Consider the following 25,026-nt stretch of genomic DNA (forward strand, 5'->3'; position numbering starts at 1 on the left):
ATGTTAAATAATTCAAGAAAAGGGCATATTTATATCTCAAAGGCCGGCAACACATTCGCTGTGACCCTATCATCGCGAATGCTTATGGGCGGCAGGCCGCGGCGGGCATCACTTTCCATCAGGTGACCCGCCTGCTCGTTTGTCCGCTTTAACGATAAAAAAAATGCTTAAATTCGAAGTGCCTGCAGTTTTGATACAGGCAATATAATATGATTGAGGGAAATTTTTTTTTTCAAGGATTTATAACTTTAGAACACGTATTGGCTACAGAACCTAGTATAGATTATTTTGAGAAGAGAAACGTTTACGAGGACCTGATGTATAAAAAATAAAAATAAAACTTTGTATTTGAAACAAAAGTATTTATTTAAATATACATGCTGAGTACATATTTTTTATTACATATTTGTAAATGTTCGGATAATAAAACATCGTAAAAAATGCTATATATAATATATATTCAAAAATGTTTTTTTTTTACTAAATATCAATTTAAACATAAGTACAACATTTATAAAATAAAAATACAAATAAGAAAAAACTAAAAAAAGAATCTCTCCGGCGGGGAATCGAACCCCGGTCTCCCGCGTGACAGGCGGGGATACTGACCACTATACTACCGAAGACTTATGAAAACTTTCGAAAATAACGTATAGTTGAATCAAATTAAGTAATAATATGTATTCAACGCCGTATATCATGACGTATATTTTTTGTTCAATGCAAAAAGTTAACATGTAAAATAAGATGCGTACATTATACACCAATGTAGAAATATAGCGAACCTTAAAATATTTCCATTTAACAGGGCACAAAACCTATGCTATTAAAAAACATAATTCTACTTCATACACTGTATTTACAGGTTTTTACTATTGCAAATAAATACTTACGTTTTACTTGTCAAATCAAAACAAGATATCTAAACTATAACTCTCAAGTCGTGTCACGTGCGACATCAAAAAAAAAAGAAAATAAGACCGCATTTGAAGAATCCCTTTCAAAGAGTGTTGGGGCTTTCCGAGTTTCGAGGTCGTTAGAGCCTCATAAGAAGCACTTAGGTTCCACTTTAAAAATCCTTTTACAAGTTACAGCGAGCGTAGGTTTCTCGTAAGTCGGGATTATTAACTTGCAAATGCGTCCAAAACTATATTTTGGTGAAATATTTTACAAGTGCACCATAACTTGGATATAATAATTTATGTAGGTACCTACTTAAATGTTCAGTAAAAAAAAGAAAAATTTGAATCTATAAAGATAATTGACAATTTCATCAGTAATTTCGCGATAGGAAATAATTACTTTTTGTACAACACTTACATCCATACTAATACCTATTATAAATGCGAAAGTAACTCTGTCTGTCTGTCTGTTACTCAATCACGCCTTAACTACTGAACCAATTTGCATGAAATTCGGTATAGAGATATTTTGATACCCGAGAAAGGACATAGGATAGGTTTTATCCCGGATATCCCACGGGAACGGGAACTATGCGGGTTTTTCTTTGACTGCGCGGGCGATGCCGCGGGTGGAAAGCTAGTTTCAATATAAAAACATTCAGACTAGATAGATTATAGACAGTAGATATCAAAATGATTTTTCATATTAAATGTACCGATTAACAAGTAGATACCGCAAGATTTCTACGCATTATTGAATTTAACCATTTTTTGTGTAATGCAGTAACTATTTCCAATAAGATCGAACTATATGTGATGTAATAATATGCAAATATTTTTACATATTTTGTGTATCTATATAATGTATGTAACAATGAAATAATATTTAAAGTATTTTCCTTTAAGAAATAGTTAGGTCAAATTTCAAAAAGGTTACTTAGGTCATTAAATGTTAATCTACTTCGTAATAATTATTGTCCATATTACCTACCTACAAATTAAATACAAGAAATATGATATATATAAATTTTCACGGATTATTATAACTCATTTATAAGATCATTTTCTAAATGTAATTACCTACACTTAACGTAATTAATTAAATAACTGTAGGAATGTAGATATTATAGGATAAGTTCCTACGGGAAAATTAAACTTGATGTTTATCTTGCGTGATATGAAATTGTGAAGTTCAAACTTCAAAGTCATTAATTAAGACGAACCTTCTTTAATGAAATAATTAAGATATTTAATTTCAACGTAGACTTATGTATTTGAGATATTTTAATTATAGCAATTAGTTAAGCATCCACCTCAAGAAAATTTTCAATTTGAATTTAATTAGGCATTTCGTTACACAAATGTAAGTAATCTCTTTATATATAAAAATGAATCGCAAAATGTGTTGGTAAGCGCATAACTCGAGAACGGCTGAACCGATTTCGATAATTCTTTTTTTATTATATTCCTTGAAGTACGAGGATGGTTCTTATGTAGAGAAAACGTAAACATGTACCACGAGCGAAGCCGGGGCGGACCGCTAGTTAAGTATACAAATATATGTATAAGTATTTTTTAATACCTCTATATTAATATTAATTCATTAGTACTATTGATTTGTAATTAATAATACTGATTGGTAATTGATTAGTAATCATTTAATAGTGATAAAAGTGAATTCCCGTGTCCTCTAGTGGGTTTGGGGCAGATGCATTACGCAATATGCATACATCTGTTTCACTGATCGGGACTAGTAGGTGATCAGCCTTCTGTGTCCTACCAGACCGAAAAATTTTTGAAGTGACATTTCTCTAGGCGCGGTGAGAGTAAAATTTTAAGGTCGCGTCATGGCGATATGGTCACGTCATTTTGGTATCTTTGAATCTTGTTAAAGAAGTTCACTTCTAACACGTGTGCTCGGCACACACGCTCTTTTTTTCACCTGGAATCGAACCCGAGTCCCCACTGTACCTAAGATACAGTCTTATTTTATAGTACTGCTATGCAGTATGCCGTTATATTATTATAGAGTCCACCATGTACAGCGTTTTCATCGTGGGTCCCAGAAAACCAAACAAAAATCTTCAGTTGATACTTATAACGCTAAAAAGCTACCAAAATTGTTACCGTCACAGGAATCATCGAGTTATAATACCTATTGATGTACATAACTATAATATAGTTAAGTATTTCATAATATACATCAAGGTAAATCTTACAAACTTAATAATTTACATGTGAAATGAACGTCGAATTTCAATCACGAATCAATTTCCCCTCCGTCGGTCTCTGATTGCAACTTGTGAGTCCTGTGCATTGCATTTAATTTTTGTAATCAACGGCTGTGAATTGATACTGTTGTTTATTAAAAATGGAGTCATAATTGTATACTGGAAAGAATGGAATTAATTTTGGTAAAAAAAATAGTTGTATTGAAAATTCTGTCTTTGAATATTTTTACGCTATTTACAGTCTATGTCTTAAGGATGGTTAATGACACGATTGTTTCGAATATAATATTACAATATTAAAATATTTTTACAATTTAAGTACTTACTTAGGTAATTAAAGTTAAAAAGTTTTGTTATTTTCGTACCTAATAACTATTGATACATCAAAAGTTTCACATTTACCTACCAATTTCTTAAGAAAAAACAATAGGTATAATCTACATGTTTAAAAGCTCTATAAATATGAACTCTAACCAAAACTATTACCAACTCCAGCCTTTCTTCACTGACATACCCTCACATTATTTTTAAAGCTAACGCCGAATCTAATTTTCTCGGTTGGCTTATCAAAAGGAACTTAAAATATTTTACAAAGAAATTTGTCTTTCTTTGGAGCTTGGAGACGCTATAAATTGTCCATTAGGACGCCTCGTTTTTAAGTGTCGTCAGTTTTATTTTTGTATTTTAATGAAATTCTGTGACACTTTATTGGCATTTATAATTATAATTTATCCTGAATATTGATTATTAGATAGAACAAAGGTTATCTTAATTCTTAAGGTTGTAAAAAAATGATTAAACCAGAGCGGTGTGGTAAATCGACTATTTAATAAAATACTGCATGGCTCTGATAACCCAACCTGTTAATTCAGTTCAAGTTCCACTGTTCCAAAATAAAAAAATACCTCATGTCGGTTCATGTTGTTGAGATTTGCGGTGTGCGAAATTTAGGATATTCTACACAAGAACTAAAACCATATTCGTAACAAAGTTGTAAAATAAATCACAACAAAGGAACAAACGCTATGCAAACTAACTAAATAGAGCTATAATTCTCAAATAGCAGACTATAAACTAACATTACAGCTACTATAAAACAAATGAGAAACATTACTAGAATAGCAGTTAATGACAGAATAACGTGGTATTTGTGCATTTCAAAATTAATAGCGACGTAAAATTCGTCTTAAAATTGTGTTATTACAAAGTTGAACAAAATATTATTATTGTTACGTTTGAAATGCTAATTTACAGTATGTTTGCTTGAGTTGATGCGAAATAACAGGTGTAGTTAAGAATTCGGATATTTATAACTATGTACCTACTATAACACAGATAATATTTTCACTATCCAGGTAAAAGCATAAGAATAATCTTATATATAAAATTCTCGTGTCACAATGTTAGTCTGCATACTCCTCCGAAACGGGTGGACCGATTCTCATGAAATTTTCTGTGCATATCGGGTAAGTCTGAGAATCGGCCAACATCTATTTTTCATATGTACCACGGGCGAAGCCGGGGTGGACCGCTAGTCTTTTAATAAAATCATTGAAGTCATAATAAAACCATGATATAATGAATATACGTAGAAAACACAATTAAAGTTAAAATCTAAGCTGAAATCGATTGGTAGGTAGGTAATCTATTTCTTAGATTAGAACAAACTCACATTCATTTTTAATTTAAAAGAATTCATTCACATTTACACTAAAAATTGATATAAAACTTAAAAGATCACTTGTAAATATACATAAAAAATACAGTTGTAAATTCCATAATTTATCGTAAAGTCGATAATCAGGTTAATTAGCAGTCAATGAAATGGAACATTCTATTAGTGCGATTGCTCGTACCAATAATCAAGTTAGGCTGATTTACTTTACAGATACAGGATTTGATTCAGGCTTTCAAGTTTCAACGCTGGGTATAAATTATATACTTGATCTGTAAATGGGGATAAGTAAGTGCAGTAAAAACCTTGTGATTACATAAAAGCCTAAGCAATCTGTAGAAAATTATAAGTGAGAAAAACATATTATGCATAGTTATATCATGTTGATTAAAAATTAATATTTCATTGCAATTCCAAGTAAATACAAATATCTGATTTGTAAATGACAATTCTTACAAATAACCTTTTATGTGCTTTTTTAGCGTTCAAAATAGGTAAGTTTCTAATCTTGCTACCACTTCCACCGAGAATATAGAGCTAAAATGTTCATCTATACTAATATTATAAAGAGGAAAAGTTTGTAATTATGTATGTATGTATGTATGGTTTTCACGCATAAACCTCTCCGAGAACCGATTTTGATGAAATTTGGCACAGACAATCTTTAGACCCTGAGAAAGAACATAGGCTACCTTTTATTGCGAAATATGTACCACGGGCGAAGCCGGGGCGGACCGCTAGTCTAAAATATGTATCTTTATGAACCATTTTATCTTCAGGTAATGTCCTTTTCGTTGACCTAACTTCTTCATAAATCTAACTTCTATTACACTGTTTATTCTAACACATAAAACTAATAACTTTTCGTCTTGTTTGCCACGAAATATGATAATGAATCCATATATTACATTCTTTCGCATCTCCATGAATGTAAAAGGATCGTTGTCACAACATTATGCCTTATTCATGACTTATTAGAATTTAGATAGGTATGGTATATGATTCTTAATAACATGTAAGGTGTGTTTATCTAAATACAACAAGACGTATGAATGTAATCTTCAAAACAACATGCGAACCAAGTTTCTAATTCAGTACACATTGACTAGACTTTTTTACGAAATAAAAAGTAGATAGAAATATAAAGATTTCTATTTTATTTGTTGACCCGGCCGTGTAAACACATAAAATTAAAATTCATTTAAGGGTTATGTCCTTTGGAAATTATAAGCGTACAAACAATTCGATGACTGTTTTCTTTTTTTATATTTAATATGGCAATTATTGGATGGATCATACAGGATATCTAGTAATAAATTTAAAATTATGATCTCTTTTATTTGTAAATTAGCAACTTAAAAAAAACTCATGGACACCAAAAAGTATTTACTATTCATGTATTTTATCTGTATCAAAAGCCAAGCCTTATAAATTACCGTTAACCGCGTTCAATCATCGATTACCGTTCAAATTCGCACCCCATACGGGGCTGAAAGTGCCAATTTGCATCTTGCTAGCTCCCTAATTGGGGAGACTGGTGGCTTTGTGCCGGTTCAACCTTTTGAGCTGGTATTACCATGTTGTAAATCAAATTCACGCGCGGTGACAAGCGATAGGTACTGGTTTATTCAAAGCTTTTTGCCCGCAGCTTCGCACGCGTAGTCATAGGAAAAGGAATGACATGTTTCGTTGGTTTTGTACTGTAAGTCAAAGATAAATAAATAAATAAAAAGTAGCTTATATTACTCTAGCTACTAGCTAACTGTCTCCAAGCACAAAAATCTCAATCCTTACCAATATTATAAATGAGAAAGTATCTATCTGTATGTTTGTCTCTTTGCGGGTTTTAAATACAATAAATGCGACGTGACTAAAATACAAACAAACAAAAATACTTTCAATTTTTATAAGGATATGGAACTAAGGATTTATAGACCAGCTTCTCACAACTACTCTCCTTAATTAAGTATAATTAATGAAAAGAGCAACTACAGTTTTTTGCCTGCTTTTCTTTGTAGTGTCTGCTTTTAGAACCGGTACCTAATATGAATATTATAACGTACCTATTCCTTATAAACGTGACTTAGTTTGAAATGTTTTAGCTAAAATAATTGTATTTTAGTTTTACATTTTTGATGTTAGAAATATAAAAAAAATCTTTACTATTTTAACATCATAGGATTAGTTACATGACATAATATATACATTGTTATCGACACATTAATTACGACATTATAAGATGAAGATTGAAGATAAATACTATATTTGAACAAAAAATGTGTACCAAAATAAACAAATATTAGCTAGACAACTTATATTAATTTATTAAAACAAATTTAAATCCTATTAGCTGTCCCAAATAGTCGACTGTTTGTATAAAAGTTCGTTAATCTCATCGACCCTCTTCACCTAACCCCATAAGTTGGAGAAACTTTAAGTTATGATCTGTTTTTGAAGCTCTACCCCAATATCAAATATAATAAACACTTATTAGCATAAATTTTATATTAATTAATTCCATTTTAAAGTTTTTTATTCCTCAAATTTTAATCGAAAATCGGGAACAAAGTTATTTTGTCGGCCGAAAATATTTGGCATAGATAGAGATAGATATTTATAATTAGTATAAAGTGGATTCTATACCTTTTGATCTAGTAATACACTAGTACAGTTTATATACTTACCTATGTTCTACATTGCATAGCCTGAATATGTTAAAATCCAAATTGTGGTTACATCTAGTCTAGTTTTAGATGAGCTGCTCTCCGTTTGGTAATTTTAGTATATGTTAGTGCCGGTTTTACGTTATACAAACTTTCGTACGTTACGCTAATCTTAAAATTTATTTAAGTAATACTAACACATTCGCACAAAATTCTTACTATCTGCATAAAACAAGATTGTTAAAAATATCTCCACCAAATTACATTTTCACGTTGAAAATTCGTTCTCAAATTCAATTAGAATTGTATGTTGACAAATTTTACGTATTTTCCACGCAAAGTACTTTACAAGTGCAGTTAATGAAGGGTGAAATCCCTTTTATAGAGTAAAACGTAGTAACGTAGAAAAGCCATGTATTTTTACAACCCTGTAAGTCAAGTTAACTAAAAATAATTTAGCGATCTGGGACACTCGGGCTGTGGTGTAAGATATATTTTGATGATAATAGTTATATTTTTATTTTTATTTTACTATGGTTTTTTTCAATGAAGATGAAGTTGTTAATGCTTATGGTTCACGGTGTTCTTTCAAGCTGAAATCAGACATATAAATATTATGTGTATTAATATGCTATTTTTATCTCAATTCATTTATCCATTCTATTTTTAAAGTGAAACTTTTATTACATCGTCTCAAACTTTTTGGTCTGTGTAGCGCATGTCGCGTACGTATCGCGGCTGCCGAGTAGGTACCTACTCGGCAGCCGACCGTCACGCGACATGCGCTACACAAAGCAGTGTTCGGAACCGTTAGACCAGTTTCACTTTTACCGTGGTTTCATAAAACCACACAACGTTTTTTTAATTCAATATAAATACATATTATAGTAATGTATTTACACAATTACCCTTTCGTGCTTCAATCTAGTATGCAATAAATACGGACTTTTCTTCACTTTGGAAATTCCTTCATTTATTAATAAAAAGGTAGAAGTAAATAATATCCGTTTCAATGTGATTTTTCTTGTTATTTTCAGCTAAAGCCGCTCGTCGCTCAAGGATTATCCCATTTATAAGCGGAACCCAATGAGCCAAGTCTCCAAGGGACATAAATCAGGGTGCAGATGTAAACGGAGCTGCTAATTTGAACCTCAAGTCAGTGGTCCTTCGAGTCGGATAAAGAATTATCGTCTCATTACTGCTTTATATAATATAGCTTTTACGAATTTTAAAGGGTCTTTTGAATATAACTGAGATGTATTTTATGCTAAAAGTGTTTAATATAAGAACTAAGAGATACATAATTTATATAATATTGTTGTTTAGTGTTTTATTGATCACTTCAAAAATTGTTATTTATATTAGGTATAAAATGAAATAAAAAAAAAACCTGCATAGATTTTAAAATTTTTCTTTCATCCCTGTGATGTGAAATGTAAAATGGTAAATACAGGGTAGGATCATGAGTTTAACGAGATTCTGAGCATTGTCGTCTGACATTACCTACTGCTTTGAAATTCGATATTCTTGGAGTCAAAGAATGGCATTTGCACTTCGGAAAATGGAATATTATTCGAATAAACAAATAGAGATCGTCTGCTTTTCCAGTACTTGAGCGCGGAACTTGTGCAGTTTTTTTTTTGTAAGATGTAAGTACTACCCCCACCTCCTTTAACTATTTCTATTCCTGCTATTCATTAATATTGTTCAATAGATACAAATATGATTTTTTTTTCGTCAGTCAGTAATCAGTATAGTGAGGAAAATAAGTTATTTCAAACATTATTTTAATAAATATATACATCAAGAAAAACATGCTGAATCCCTAAAGAATACTTAATCGTTTGATTTTATTGGTTTACCGCAAAATATAATAAAAATATGAATGACATGTCATGCCCTAAAAGAATCCATACGTGGGCTTCAGCAGTAAACACGTCATTAGTATGCCGGACTTAACGCGCGAATATTTTGCCATACACGACTAATAAATAACTCTGAGAGAATGTGAAGCTGCCGGTATTTATATTTTTATATATTAAATGGCATTTACAGCTTTCTTTGATAGGTAAAGGTTTAGATATGGCAGGTTTTTCGACTAAACACTTAACGTTAGTATTTAAACTAGTTCTGAAATACTATCTATTATTATCCACAAGATGAAAAATAAGTTCAATATTTGCATCCGATTATAAGAAATTCCTTATCTATAATCTTATTCTATATAAAAATAAGAAAACTTTAAATACCCATAATAGGAACCTTTTTTTTTAAGTGGGGAAATCTTCCAAAGATACCCACAGCTCCCGGGGAAGGAACCGTGGGTTATGTCGGATTCTTACCGACTAAAACCCCACTGTGTTCCGTCAAGCCGCTTTAATGATGGGGCCGCGGGTATTGGTGGAATTCTTCCGCGACCACCTATTATAGGAACCTACCCGTTGCTCTGTAAACTAGCTGTGCTGTGCTAGTAATACTTTTCATAAAGACTGAATACATCAAAAGTCATTCGATCTATTCATATTATAAAATGTTATAGTTTTAAAAATCTTATATGTTTTCTTAATAAACTGTATGATGTGAAAATCTTACTAGAAATAATACATAATAATGTTGTTTAAACAAACAAAATCAATACGACTATAGACAAGCTAAAATTAGTAGAGCAGAGATTAGAAAATTATTTATTTACGAATAAGTGAAATAGAATGAACTGAAAATATTTTGATAGCATTTGTTTAAAGTTCCTCGATCGACCTTTTGGCACAGAATAGATAATTATGATTTTGCATGATTTATAGGTTGTAGCGGATTTTTAACTGTAATTTCACGATATTTTTATGCTACACTTGTATACTCCTTGTTAAATATCTTTAAAATACTAAATACATTTTCATTTGGCCATGCATGAATGTAAAATACGATAGATATAAATAGTTTAAGCGTACAGTAAGAAAAAAAAGAGCGTGTGTTCTGACCACACGTGTCAGAAGTGAAACTTCTTTGGCAAGATAAACTCAAGATTCAAAGATACCAAAATCGTCGCCTAAACTCCATGACCTGACGGTATTGCCATGACGCGACCTGAAATTTTACTCTCAATGCGCCTAAAGAAGTTTCACTTCAAAAAGCTAGATCCAATTCTATCAATTTCAGTATCATACAAAAAGTACTTTATCACATTACATATCAACCATTCACATGCATTATCACTACCATATATCATCCGAAATGTCACAACTCCATTGCCCATTTCGTGATTCTTAATGAATGAGCCAGGAATATTGCTTACTTTACGGCCTACGCCATATTCTCTACACGAGGTAATTCATTGGTTTTCCTATGTAGGTAGGAGTGATTGAAAAGGCTTTTAGTAATATCAAAGCCATGTAGGCGGCTCTATTTACAACACTAATTGATCGTTGCTTATTGGATCGTACTTTCTTTGGTATTTCACATAAAAATAGGTAGGATGCCGTATGATGAAATAATGATGAAAAATTGGGTGTATTTCATTGTGATATAAATATCTATATATTTAAATTATTTTTAATTTATCTTTACCAAATAAGTATAAACTGAAGTTACAAAATCAAAGTAACATTCACTGTTAAATAAATAAATAAGTCACAGAAAAACAGCTTTATAGGTAAGTACCTACATTATACAGCATTCAAATTATTTCCATAGATATATATACATTTTAAAAATAATAATAATCAAAATGCTCTTATAAATCCAATAAATCATAACATCACAAGATACCTACTTTTTCTCTTCAAATGGAAGCTCTCCGAAGTCAAGGCAATTAGGTTGCATTGTACCTGCATAATTACATTGCGAACATTTCCAAGCAATGCGAGCCACTCCATCTTCAGTTTACGAACTTGGGCCCTTAATTAAACAATTAAATCCGAAATCGGGTTTTAATTTCGAATAGTAAATTGCTTGCATTTTCAAAGTGGACAGAAGTTGTGTGGAAGTATAATAATTAGGACTCAAATGAATTGTGTTCAGAATTTTATTATGTGATGGAATAAAAATTATAATTGCTATGAAGAGAATATACAAGTCAATAGGTATATAGAGATATTTTCAATGCTATCTAGTTACTAATTTAATATTTCTTTTATTTTTTATAGGGATTACTTCTATATCTTATGATTGCCAAGTTCATATAAGTACCCTACGTTATAAACATAAGGTAATTTAACGACTGATCTAAATACTTTACTTTCAGGAATATTCAGGATGACGTAATTTTCATTACTTACAACTGTCTTTAGGACTTTTTTATGGACTAAGCTGGACCGTAAATATGTCACAAGGCCCTCTTATAGACCGTCCCGAATTTATGTTCGCTTTAACAGTTATGGGGTCACGGAGTCACTATGGTGAGTTTATAACCAACTATCAGGGAACATTCATTTTACGATATTTTTTTTATTTTGGTTTTACCTTCGATGTACCTACCTACTTAGTTAAAGAATAATAAAAAAAATTCGCTTTTAAATTGGTATTAAAAAAAATTATATACAATGTAAGTACATAAGTAGATAGTAGATAGGTACTATACGCTCAAAGAACGAAAACGCCCTTCGAATGAAAATTAACTACAACACGTCGTGGTCACATTAAAAAATCCACATAGCGTGTTAAGGCTCCAATACAACACATCCACAAAGCTTTCTGTAAAAAAAAATCCTGTCGTGGCCGTCGTCAACGATATAGGTAATATTATAAAAGGACGTGGAAAGGAGCCCTATCACCTATTATATCGTTGGCCGAAGTGCCATTCGACCACTACGCCTTGCGACAATGAAGAAAAGCCATGACTCGATCTGAAACTTAGGTACCTTGGTTTACCATAAAATGAGAGACAGGCTTTTATTACTTGGAACATTATAGTACAGAAACTAGTTCTAGCGATACATACCTAATAGTAGAGTAGTGTTTTACTTTTCAAATCCACCAAAACCGTTCACCAATATTTTATACATACACATAACGTAGATACTTCCTTCCTGCTTCCCTTATACCATCGATCGGAATCGCTCGTTATCACGAACCAACACGGTTCCCTCCATTATCGTATTTGTGGGAGACCTCCGTCAAAGGAGATTTATCATTCGACCCAGATGTCACGCACGAACACCTAAGTACTTGAAACATGCTTCAAACTTCGCGCTTAATATAAATACCCTGACGTATACCATCAACACATGGCTCAGATAGGGTTATGTGATAAATAGTTTGTTCTACGGATATTTGAGTTTATAATGGGGCCTATTTATTATAATAAGTTCAATGGGTATGGCGTTTTTGCGAGGTGGTTTTATTAGGATATGAAGTAATTAACGAGATTGGGATACAAACTAAATGAGGGTAGGACAATTAATAAATTTTCGATTGCTTTGTTTGTAAGTTATTTATAGTTACTAATACAATAGTTATTTAACTCATAATAATATAATATGATCGAAGATACAAAAGTTTATAAGTACTGTGAACGTAAAGAATATGTTATTTGGATTCAACTATACATACATAATGTACTTACCTATATTTTTTAACTTTGGTTCAATACCAAAAAATTCATAATTCATGTGTTACAACAATTCGACATGTCATGTGATTTAAAATATAAATAAAAGACACATAGTTTCTTTATAAAGGCGTTTATTTCAAAAATATGCTGAACACGTACACATTTTACTACTTATTCCTAGTAATTATTTACTCAAAAATTCATCAGAATAAATAATAGCTGCTCTGTCCCACTCGCACTTGCCTGAATCATTTAAGAGCGAGAGAGACAAAGCACTCATTAGTTGAGCCTTAAAATAAAGTGTGTTTAAAAAACATTTTAGATTTCAATTACTTTAAAAACTTTTTATAAACTTGAAAATGCTTAAAACTGTATTAAGAAATGTTAAGTATAGATTCTCGGCTTTAATTTAGGAAATTGTCTACTCTTGTTCTTAACTTGTGTGCGTATTTAAAGTATTTTAATTTCAGAACTAAGTACTAGTTTCAAGATTTATTATAAAAACTCTTTTCAAATGAACAATATTTTCTAATAAGTGAGATTATAATTGATTATATGAATTATTAAAAAAGGTCCTTGTGGAATACAAACGAGTACTGTGACTAGAAACATAGGATAAATAGATAATGTCTATAATACTTTGGCAAATTTATCATTACGGTACATCTACATAAGGTACCAAATTGAATACAGATGAAAAATAGATATCTCATAAAGATATATCGTAAAAACTTCATTCGTGGCCACACTAAGGCACAACATACACACATTTATCAATGATCTCATAATTTAAAAATACCCTCGAAATAGAATAGTAACTACATGGTCTACTATTTAATTTACACAGTCTACTCAGGCTCTGAATGCAGAGAAAGAAAATTTAAACACGATTAAAATTGAAGTCAAATATCATAATTATTGTAGATGGCGCTACCTTCTGCGTCATAATAAAAATAATTTTAAGACAATTGTGTACAAAGTTATTACCCAAGGAAAAAAAACATCATTTTCTATTTAATTACTTCTCTTGTGAAGAGAGAAATTGACTTAGAGGCGTGAATTGACATATTTAAAAAATAAAACAGTACATTTAAGTATTAACGTTACTATTAAGTAATAAATAAATTATGTCGGCGTATTCAATTCAGACCATCCGCTTATTTTAAATTAAAATGGTATACTTTTATATAAATTCTTGCTTGCTTTCCTGGGTAAGAAACTTTGAAGGTATTAGATAACTTGTTATAAAATTTGTGACTTGTCTTTATATTAAAGAAACGTAGACATTTTTATTTCTGCTTAAATTTTGTCAATAAGTATTTAAAATTTATAAAAATCGATATTTAAGTGAACGACATGAATTTGTTTCACGAAATTACATATTATTAAGTAAGTATATTAGGCAGTTTATAGTTATAATATCCATATTTTATTATGTACAAGGTTTATCTACGATTTACGTGCTCGTATATTTTCTACATAATATATGTATTATGAAATTCCAAAAACCTAGTATGTTTTTGAAAAAAAAATGTCTTTATAGCAACTCTACAAATGTTTTCAATTAATTTTAAAATGTATAAACAATTGCTTGAATATGACACAGCTTGACTCCATTTATTAAAAGTTTTAATCAACTATTTAAAGTAAGAACACAATAATTGTTTTAAGCTTAATATATATAGCGTTCTTTTTATTCATTTTTGATGAACAACAAAGTCTACAGTCTTATGCATACATTCAAAAGGTTCGGATAGAGCAAATGCACTACAATATATTTAATTAATTTCATCTACTTGCTTAATAAATAATTTTAAGGAACTAGTAATCATCAAAAAATTGCTTAAATTTTAATACTCTCAGTATATTATCAAGCGTAATATTTATTAATTAAGATTTCATTATATAAATTATTACCGTGGACAAGACGTGACCAGTTACAATCTTAATAAATTACTTATTTATTAAATATACTATAAAACATTAATTATAGATACATGGACTGTTCACAATTTTTTAAGGATTTTAATCGCACCAAATACATTAAAAAAGAAGGCCTAGATTTCCTTTTTACAATAATGAATCATAAACCTGCAACTAAAAAAAAATATCAGAAGACTATATTTTAAAATAAAAGTGACAGATCAATACATAATATTATCCTACTAATTAGACTTTATTTTGTGCCATAGACAGTTTTAAATTGAAATTGTTATATTAGCTTAAATATAATAAAATAATAATATCCAGCTTCAGAAGTTCACATTTATCAAGTTTTTAGTAAATAATATAATATCTACAATCTACGTCTATCACCAATAACTACTAACATAGCATAAAGAGAACAAGTAGGCCGTCTCCAGGAGTGCACGATACCTAAACTCGAGAGGCGCAGGGTTGTCACTTGTCACGTTGATATCCATACTTAATATTATAAATGCGAAAGTAACTCTGTCTGTCTGTCTGTTACTCAATCACGCTTAAACTACTGAACCTAATTTGCATGAAATTTGGTATGGAGATATTTTGATACCCGAGAAAGGACATAGGCCTTTCATTGCGAAATATGTATCACGGGCGAAGCCGGAGCGGACCACTAGTTTTAAATAATTGTATAAACAAACACCGACCGCTCACAGCACGGGAACGGTCAATGAGAAGGAACCGAGCGGCGTTGTGTGCGTGCGTCAAGCTTGCGTACGGACATGAACGGGGGGCGTGGCCAAGCGCCCCGCGTACATACAAACGGCGCGATGTACTTTGTTCGAAGATAACTTACTTGTTCTCTTTTTACTATGCTACTAATCAATTTTCGTTATTCCATTTGAGATTTTAAAACATATTTAGTATAGGCCGCTAATTTAAGTTCTTGTAAAACATAAAATTAAAATTGTTTTAAACATAACAATATTAATTTCTATATAATCACATACTTTAAAACCCTACAAATAATATAGAAAAAGCAGGCAGTTAGTGTCTTTGTAAGACAATAATTACAAAGTGACTAGAAAGTTATTATACATAGGTACAGAGTAAAGAGTATAGAAAAGGTACTTATTACTATTTTAGAATGTTTGCCTTTCTCTCTTGTGTGATGTTACAATAGCTCTTTACTAGTGTAAAGTATATTTAAGAAATTCTCATTTCAAAGTATAAGACAGTAGAAAAAATGTACAATGTACAATATAGAACTATTTACAATAAATAAAAATTTGGCAGAACATGCTTACTTCCTTGTGAGGGACATCAAAATCCATGAGCCCAAAAATATTTGTCACTCTGTAAAGACACAAAATGCATAAATTGTAATTAGATAAATAAAAATATTGCATTGAAGAACAACTATATCTTAAACCAACTTAAAACAAAACATGGACTAACTACCAAAGCGATTTTAATCATACGAAAACTATAATCGAAATAAAGTCTTATTACAAAACATGTTTTCGTATTAAACCATAGAATATCTATGGTCTAAACTCTAAAGATAAAACATTGCACTCCCTGGTATTACAATGATTTAGATTGTAGGTGCTAGTGCTATAAAAAATTTGTTGTTTCACTGCTACAGTTCGATTAAAACTTAATGGCGGTTCGGAAGTTAGCTGCGAATGCATGTGCGCGCAGGTATCTGAACCTTTACTTTCCGGTAATATCTAAAATTATTTTCCGTTCATCAGCTTGTTTGATGTTCCAAACCACTATTAATATTTATACATTTATAACCACCATTAAGTTTGAATCGTACTGTACAAGTCAATGTAAACCTCTACAACACAAGTTTAAACCACTGTTTTGGCCTGGCAAGACACAGAAGGCTGATCACCTACTTGTCTCTAAAGAAAATCGATCAGTGGAAACAGATGTATGAATAATGCATCTGCCCCTTACCCCACTAGGGGACACAGGGTATCACTTTCACATAGGAATTTCCTTTGAAAGCTAGTTATATTATCTATGAATAATGAATAATTACAGTTTCTTGTATATGTATGTATTTATGCACTATCTACCTTTTTACTGATTTATTTTTCCTATATCCCAAGGTTGTTTGGAAGAAATCGCTTTCAAGCAATAAGGCCGCCAAATTGTACATTTATTTTAAGTTACATATTGTTTCTGTAAATTTTGTTTTTGTGTGCATTGTACAATAAAGTGTTTTCTATTCTATTCTAATACTTATTAAGCAATTGTTGTAACTTTGAAGGTGTGTGCGAACTTGTGGGTAAAAGAAGTTGTAGTTATACTCACTTGGCAATCATTGTAATCCATTCAGAGTACTATAGCAACATCTGGTATCATTATGGTACAGTTTTCATTTGCATGCGGCGATTGGCAAGTATTCCTTGGTTTTAGTTTTTCTAGATCAACATTCACATTCTTCTTCTTTGCTAATTCCAATATATAATTCCTCATCTTCATGTCACTGGAATTTAGTGAAAGTGGATTGCATTAAACAATACTAAAAGATTTATTGACACTAGTAGCAGAAACATCAAACATAAAACTGAAAAAATAGAATAAATTCAATTGCTCTGGCGGGATCACTAGTGGTCGAATTGGTCAGGCGTCCGCCCCGGATTGGCGTGAAAGGATGCAGGATCAAATCTCGTCTAGTGATCGAATTTATTATACAGGGTGTCCCAAGAAGTATGGATGAACTGAAGCCAGGAGGTAGAGGACCTAGAGGGCTATCCGAATCACCCCCATGTGTGTTATGCGATTTTTCGTAGTTTCGGAGTTATGACTCTTTTTTCAATTTTTCACCTATCGCCAAGTACGATGATATTTTCACTCATGGTGACGTCAACTATTGCGCTAGATGCTTGATTTTTTTTGTGTGCTAAGCTGAAAGATAGGCCAATTCAGTATGGTAACACTTACTATCGTTAGATCTTCGAATGGAATAAAAAAAAGAATTAAATGCCAAGAAAGATAAAATTACCCAGTATGTTCACAACTTCAAGGGCCCATAAAAAAATAAAATCACATAAGAAAAGTTTTCCGTTTGGCTTTTAAAAACTTGCTCTATCTATCAGGTAGCTACCCTGAAAATTTCATTTTATTATTCAGAAGGCTTCAATCGAAAAATTGAAATCTAAATGTGGTAAGTGCAAAAATTTTATTAACATGATGATCATTAAAACCAATAAATAGGTGTTTAGTTACCAGAATTTTTTTTAAAATAACCCCGCTGTTGCTCAATGCAAGTGCGACATCACCGTAAAAAGTTGTCTATTAAATGTCTTTATGCCCTTTTATAATTTTAAATGGTTTCTTCTGCTACTATGGATTTCCGGGCTATTTCGTCCAAATTGTGGCATTCTCTCAAGTAGCCGAGGTCTATTTAGTATCCCCATTGAAACAAATCAATTGGGTTTAGGTCGAGGGACCGTGGAGGCCAGGTTTTAAGACAAGCGTCACCGGCGCATGCGCAGGCTGCAACGACCAATCCATCTTTCAGGGTATCTTTACCCTTTAGCCTGGCCTGAACGGTCTCCGGACATAAACCATATTGATTTTTTTCCGTGGGGATACTACAAAGACGAGAGACTGCTACAATTTGGACGAAATAACCCGGAAATTCATAGTAGCAGAAGAAACCATTAAAAATGATAAAAGGGCATTCAGACATTTAAAAGACAACTTTTTACGGTGATGTCGCACTTGCACTGAGCAACAGCGGGGTCATTTTAAAAAATTCTGGTAATTAAACACCTATTTATTGGTTTTAATGATCATCATGTTAATAAAATTTTTGCACTTACCACATTTAGATTTCAATTTTTCGATTGAAGCCTTCTGAATAATAAAATGAAATTTTCAGGGTAGCTACCTGATAGATAGAGCAAGTTTTTAAAAGCCAAACGGAAAACATTTTTTGTGTGATTTTATTTTTTTACGGACCCTTGAAGTGGTGAACATACCGGGAAATTTTACCTTTCTTGGCATTTCATCCTTTTTTTTATTCCATTCAAAGATCTAACGATAGTAAATATTACCATCCTGAATTGGCCTATCTTTCAGCGTAGCACACAAAAAAAAATCAAGCATCTTCCGCAATAATTGATGTCACCATGAGTGAAAATATCGTCGTACTCGGCGATAGGTGAAAAATTGAAAAAAGAGTCATAACTCCGAAAATACGAAAAATTGCATAACACACATGGGGGTGATTCGGATAGCCCTCTAGGTCCTCTACCTCCCAGCTTCCGTTCATCACTACTTTTTGGGACACCCTGTATTATTCTTTAAAAATTTATACACATAAATTTCAATATTTTGTACCTATTGACTATTGTATAGAAATTATTACTATATTCGTCAATTAATAATTAAATTAATTATTACATTTCTCTTAATATACAAACTATAAGTAAGTAATGTTGCAAATTCAACCTTATCGGTGGAACTACAGCTCTACTTCTATCTACCTTCATTCCACTGCACTTATTGTGAATGACTTTTGATAAATATACATGGCAACAGATACCTGTTGCCATGTATATTTATCAAAAGTCATTCACAATATAATAACAATTGTTTAAATACTATACAGTAAAAAGCATCAATTATAAACTATAAAATGTGCAAAAAGCTTTACAAAATGACAAGGTTCAGCATTTTATTCCATGTTTTAAGAATATCTTTTTTTTCATAAGCAGAGTAAATTACTTTTTCTATTTATAATATTGTAAAGAGATACAAAACTACTATATATAGGTAGATTGAACTTAAGTAGTAGTACAATAATAATTATCTTAGGTACCTCAACTTCATACAAAAACAGCAGAGGCAGCAAACAAATGCCAACATCAGAAAAGCTCCTAATGTTGTAATCATGTAGTCAATGCCACTTATATCAGTCATTGTCCCAACTCTAAAAGGATTCATACAAATATTTTATCAATATTCAACAACTACTTACAAGAAAATTTTATAAACACCCTCAATAACACAATGATTCAAAGTTGAACTTAAAATGCAACAAATCCAAATGAATAGGTACGTGAATATGCAGAAAAGATGATATTGTCGCTGAATGTATTTTTACTTAAAAAACATATAACAAGATAGAATGTATACGAAGTCTATAGAAATGTTTTAATATAAATACTTACTATGTATGTAATTCAGGCTCGTAAAAAGTGGCACACTAAAGATTAGAGATGTAAAAACACTTTCATTATCAGTTAATTCATTTCCCTAGGAAGTTAAAACATTAAGAATACACATAGTATCAAGTTTCATTCATATTTCAGCGTTTATTAGACGATTATTGATTGAATTTTCATGATTGTATTCAAAATGACTGTCAAGTATCAAACGTCAATTCTCAAATTCTCAATATCTCTAAAGCGTCTTATTTACGGTCCATCTTGACGTACGTCCCGCCAAGGTCATACACGATGCACGACGCAAAACGACAGTGAATAGCGTTGACGTACGTCAATAATTATTATTATTAGCTTGCTGGATGTGCACGACCAACTTTTCATCCAGCAAGCACCCCCACCACCGCGAACGTCGTGCAGATGGACAGTGAATAGCGCGGACGTACAGCAGATTAGTGTTGCCAACAGAAATTAATGTAAATACTTGGAAACGTGGCCTATTGATATGATTTTTTTGTGATAACTTAGTGAGTACATGAGCAAGCAAGAAACGGTTATTTTTGATTTTTATGTACACAGGAAATCCCAATTATCATTACTTTTGGATCAACCTTGTACACATGGACAGTTTATATTCAGAAGTTATTATTTTAAAAGAACTCCAAGGCGAATTGTTGAATAACACAGATTTTATGCAAAAGTCCACTGCAGAAAAATGGCAATTTATTTAAAAAAAATATCTTGACGAATTTGTTTGTTTAAAAAAAAATGATCTCTCTGTTCCCGCCACTTTAGCATTTACTGAAAGAGTCTTTTCGGTCATGAATGTGAAGTAGCGGGAAGAGAGAAACCGAGCTTCATTAAAAATTAATTAAAAATGAGCTCTTGAAATATATAAATTTAGATTTGGAATGTTTGGATTCATATAATTCATTTAAAAATAATGAAAAATTCTTAGTTACTGCAAAAAGTACAAAAAAATACATTTTTAAAAATATTTATTTACTCTTTATTTACCTCCTTTAAAATCAGATATACTCTATTTCTTCAAATAAAAGTTGGCAACCCTAGCCATGCTTGATGCGCGCACGATCGTCAGTAGGATACATCCAGCACCGCGGCCTTGAGCCGACGTACGTCGGGGATTGACCGTGAATAAGACGCTTAAGATGTCAATAGCATAAAATGACACTAGCATTTTTTAATTAGACTTCTTGGTGTTGGTACGAGTCTTTTGGAATGAGAAGGGAATGTCCATTTTTCCATCAAAGTTATCCGATACTCCACAAAAATATCTCAAAAATAATAAAAGGCATTACATGTTTGGAAAATGTATGTATAACAAATCAAATCTTAATAACATTTATTTATTAAACACAATACACTCCTGCGTTATCAACGATTATATTGCAGCTTTCTCCTGATTGGGGTAGTGGCGGCCGCGGCGTATGTGGCATTTTTTTATAACGGTGTTCCCTTTTTAATTTAGCGGCCAAAGCATCAACATCTTTTTTTAATCGATTATCCCTAAAACAATTGTTTAAATACAATAATTAAAGATAGTGACAATAATTTTTAAAGTGGTGACGTAATAGTTGTTGCATATACAAATTTTTACTTAAATAAATAGAATTTCCTTACATATAATTTATGTGACAGCAATAAAAACACGCCGAGCAAACACATATTCCAGCACAAGCTGCAAATATAATTACTGAAAAGATTATGTACTTAAATACTCTATTTGCCTCCGAAATTACATTTTCTGTAAGAAAAAAATAAAATCAATTAATGCTTTGAGAAAACATAATATAGGTAGTTAATGAAATAAGTTCACTGTTTAGTTAATGTTTCACCTACCTTGCGTATTATATTTTTCAGTTAATGTTTCCAAAAGTAATTTTACATTTATATCACATTCTTTAGTAGTTTCATTATAGTACAGCATGCTAAAACAAAAATTTCATTTTTATAGTATAAAGAAATAAAACAACATGATACTAAAAATGTTGTGTGGTTTTATGAAACCACGGTAAAAGTGAAACTGTTCGAACGGTTCCAAACACTGCTTTGTGTAGCGCATGTCGCGTGACGGTCGGCTGCCGAGGAGGTATACCTACTCGGCAGCCGCGATACACGCGACATGCGCTACACAGACCAAAAAGTTTGAGACGATGTAATAAAAGTTTCACTTTAATAATAATTTATTGTTTATACGTACGCTGAATATATGTCGCATCCACACTTTTTATTACATTCGTCAGGGCTAGAAATGCAGTCACCATGTTCTCCACAATCACTGATATGTCCCTAAAATTTTATAACTTTATGAATTTATCTTCCCATGAAAACACAACACCATGAGTTTTTAATGTAGTTATAAAATACATACTGACACTGGATTAGAAGACACTGATGCTATGAAAATAAAAAAAATATACAGTTAGTTATAATAATAGAAATATTATTCGAATAGAAAATACATAACAACCATAAAGTGTGCAAAAGCTTACACAAAAACAAAAGTAAACAAGTCCACACGACTTTAATAGGCATTATTACTTTAGCACATCCGTTCACAAAAAAAACCCGCATACATATAATATTATAATAATAAAAAACACTTAAATTTTGATAGCTTATTAATTAATACAACTGTTTAGTAAATCTTCCGGGATGAATACAAAAGCTCGGAACTTAAATTAGTATTCCATCTGCAAGACTAAAATAGTACTATGACCTCGCCTCGTAGCAAATGACAGTAGGTTGGTAATTTATAACGATGTCGAGCAACTAGGGAATTGTAACTAAAAATAATTTTTGTTTGTAGGCTCTAAGGAGCAATAATGTTCAATTACCATTAGACCAATTTTTCACTTGATACATAATATGTACTAAGTGGAAAATTGATATGTAGGTAGTTCGTTTTTTAATTATACGTACCTACCTAGTTATGTTATAGCTATATAACGCTGAACGGTTAATAATGTTAATTGTGAACTCATAAATGAAAATATTATGGATATTATAGACCGATTTCGATCCGATCCGATCCGATCAATGTATCTCGATTCAATTTTGCAATGACGAAAACACAGTATTACATTGCAGTATTATACTTTTGCCTATTGTCAGACAATTTTTATTAATTTGTAATCTGCTATAACTGTATTATTTACACATTAACTACAATCGTAGCCAGAGAAAGCTAGGATTGTCCAAATAAATTATACTAATAACTAGACTGGGGATCAAAAATATTTGTTTTGATATATTATGCTCTACGACTTTATACTTAAAGTTGCTTTTTCCTTATAAGCGGAAGCTAACTAAAAACGGTCCGAGCGAGAGGTCTCCCAAAAGGAAATGGTCCTTGTCTAACGTTATAACAATTCTTTTGATTGGTTTATCAGTAATGTTTGTAGAAATGGTAGTTAGGGTGACTATGAATTATTTTGTTTGAGTTTGCACCATCTCACGAAATAAATCGGCAAAAAAATATTTCAATTTAAGAGTTATATGGCTACGATAAAAATTATATTATTCAGCTATGAATGAAAATTATTACTTTCGGTGCTTCACTTTAACGGTACTCTATACGTAGGTACACTTTGTTTTGGTTTATTTTTACATATTATTAAATTTACCTATCATAACTAATTTAAAAGCGTATATCCTAAGAATATGTACTCCAACTTTTACCCGCTCACTTTTCAAGTAATTTTTCCATTATTTTGTTGAGTCATGGTCACCTAGTTAGAAAGAGACAATTTGGAACGAAAAACGCTCTCACTCGGACCGGTTTTTGCGCCATGGTGCACAGTCTAGCTCTAGTGTATATTAGTATTTTTTTTATTACGACTTTGAGATTGTCCTTCTACGACTTGGAGCAATTAACTAGCCGGCTTGTTAATTGCTCCGAGTTCTACGACCATCTACGACTCCAATGACAGCTGGAACATTTGACCGATCTGTCATCAAATGACGTTTTAACTTTTCCCGTCAAAATTTGACCGTTCAATTTGCTTGTTCAATGTCTTGGTGTGGTTATAATTTTTCCCTATTTACAACAATCTTACTGAATAACTCAAACTACCTTTAAGCAATCATAATATTTTCACCGCTAATGCGAGGAGATTTTTAAGGCGTCCGTCATCCATCGGCAAATCTTTTACAAGCTGACACTGAGCTAAAAAAATCCCATTTTCGTAAAAGAAAGTGCAGCGATTTTTATTTATAAATGAAACAACATAAACCAAAGAGTAGTATAATCTTATAATACTTTAAACTACATTAAAAGTACTACAAAAGTTTTCCAGTTGAAATTTAAGCTAAGGTGGCAACCCAGATTTGTCAGTCAAACTCAAGTCTCAAGACTCAAAACCAGTTTATTTACTGATCACATTCAGTAGGAATTCACGACGCGAGTGGTTGTCAATTGTAACAGTGAATACGTCCGTATTCCCGTTAAATTCATTGTTCGTGTGTAACCAACCAAATTAAATATTAAATATTGTTAGCACACGGTGATATTGTTTGTTGTAGTAGTGGGTTCAGAATTACGATTAATAAAACGAAGGTGAATAAACCGTTTGTTACAAAACTAAGGCTTTAGCGGTATTTTCATAAGGTGTGTCGTTGTAATTTGAAATAGTGAGTGAACCTTGTGCATTCACGTGAAAACAAGTGTTATGTTACTCGCATTTGAATGCATTTTATAAAGATGTTACGTTATATAAAGTAGATTTAAAAGTTTGTTGCATACTCGAATGAACAGCGTGTGATTTCCCAGCGAATGCTCGTCCGGCAAACGTGAGTAAAAGTTATATCTAAATAACTGTAATGTAGTCTAACTTATTGAACATTGCATGCTTGAATAAACATTTTAATTG

At 31.6% G+C, this 25,026-nt stretch overlaps 2 protein-coding genes, 1 long non-coding RNA gene and 1 other non-coding gene across 7 annotated transcripts in view; 1 reads left to right on the forward strand and 3 right to left on the reverse strand.

Annotated features, from left to right (window-relative positions):
- Positions 1-554: 554 nt before the first annotated feature.
- On the reverse strand, positions 555-626 carry TRNAD-GUC (transfer RNA aspartic acid (anticodon GUC)). Its single transcript has one exon. It is a non-coding gene; the product is annotated as a tRNA-Asp (tRNA).
- A 12,506-nt stretch (positions 627-13,132) lies between these two features.
- Positions 13,133-20,366, reverse strand: LOC149476870 (uncharacterized). The gene is made up of 4 exons (XR_016317714.1): positions 20,141-20,366; positions 19,789-19,899; positions 17,271-17,445; positions 13,133-16,298 (listed from the first exon to the last, which is right to left on the reverse strand). It is a non-coding gene; the product is annotated as an uncharacterized LOC149476870 (long non-coding RNA).
- A 1,119-nt stretch (positions 20,367-21,485) lies between these two features.
- LOC149476871 (uncharacterized) lies at positions 21,486-22,971 on the reverse strand. Of its 3 annotated transcripts, none has more exons than XM_089711354.1 (6): positions 22,648-22,971; positions 22,527-22,552; positions 22,356-22,444; positions 21,995-22,083; positions 21,776-21,833; positions 21,486-21,661 (listed from the first exon to the last, which is right to left on the reverse strand). In XM_089711354.1, exons 1-6 carry the CDS (start codon positions 22,727-22,729, stop codon positions 21,505-21,507), a joined length of 501 nt encoding a protein of 166 aa, XP_089567480.1. In that variant the 5' UTR covers positions 22,730-22,971; the 3' UTR covers positions 21,486-21,504. The 3 variants fall into 3 exon arrangements, with proteins under 3 accessions (XP_089567480.1, XP_089567479.1, XP_089567481.1); XM_089711353.1 differs by having other exon boundaries at positions 21,776-21,899; positions 22,648-22,951; XM_089711355.1 differs by lacking the exon at positions 22,527-22,552 and having other exon boundaries at positions 21,776-21,899; positions 22,626-22,960.
- Positions 22,972-24,513: 1,542 nt separating this feature from the next.
- The window catches only part of LOC149476872 (uncharacterized), a 46,448-nt gene continuing 45,935 nt past the window's right edge, over positions 24,514-25,026 (forward strand). For both annotated transcript variants that reach the window (XM_089711235.1, XM_089711236.1), the window contains exon 1: positions 24,514-24,946. The gene's annotated coding sequence lies outside the window, so the exon portion shown is untranslated. The remainder of the gene's footprint in view (positions 24,947-25,026) is intronic.

This window comes from Colias philodice, chromosome 26, assembly GCF_061535455.1.
Source record: "Colias philodice isolate Cphi_HAF_F1 chromosome 26, ilColPhil1 Martin Lab GWU primary, whole genome shotgun sequence".
Taxonomy (NCBI): domain Eukaryota; kingdom Metazoa; phylum Arthropoda; class Insecta; order Lepidoptera; family Pieridae; genus Colias; species Colias philodice.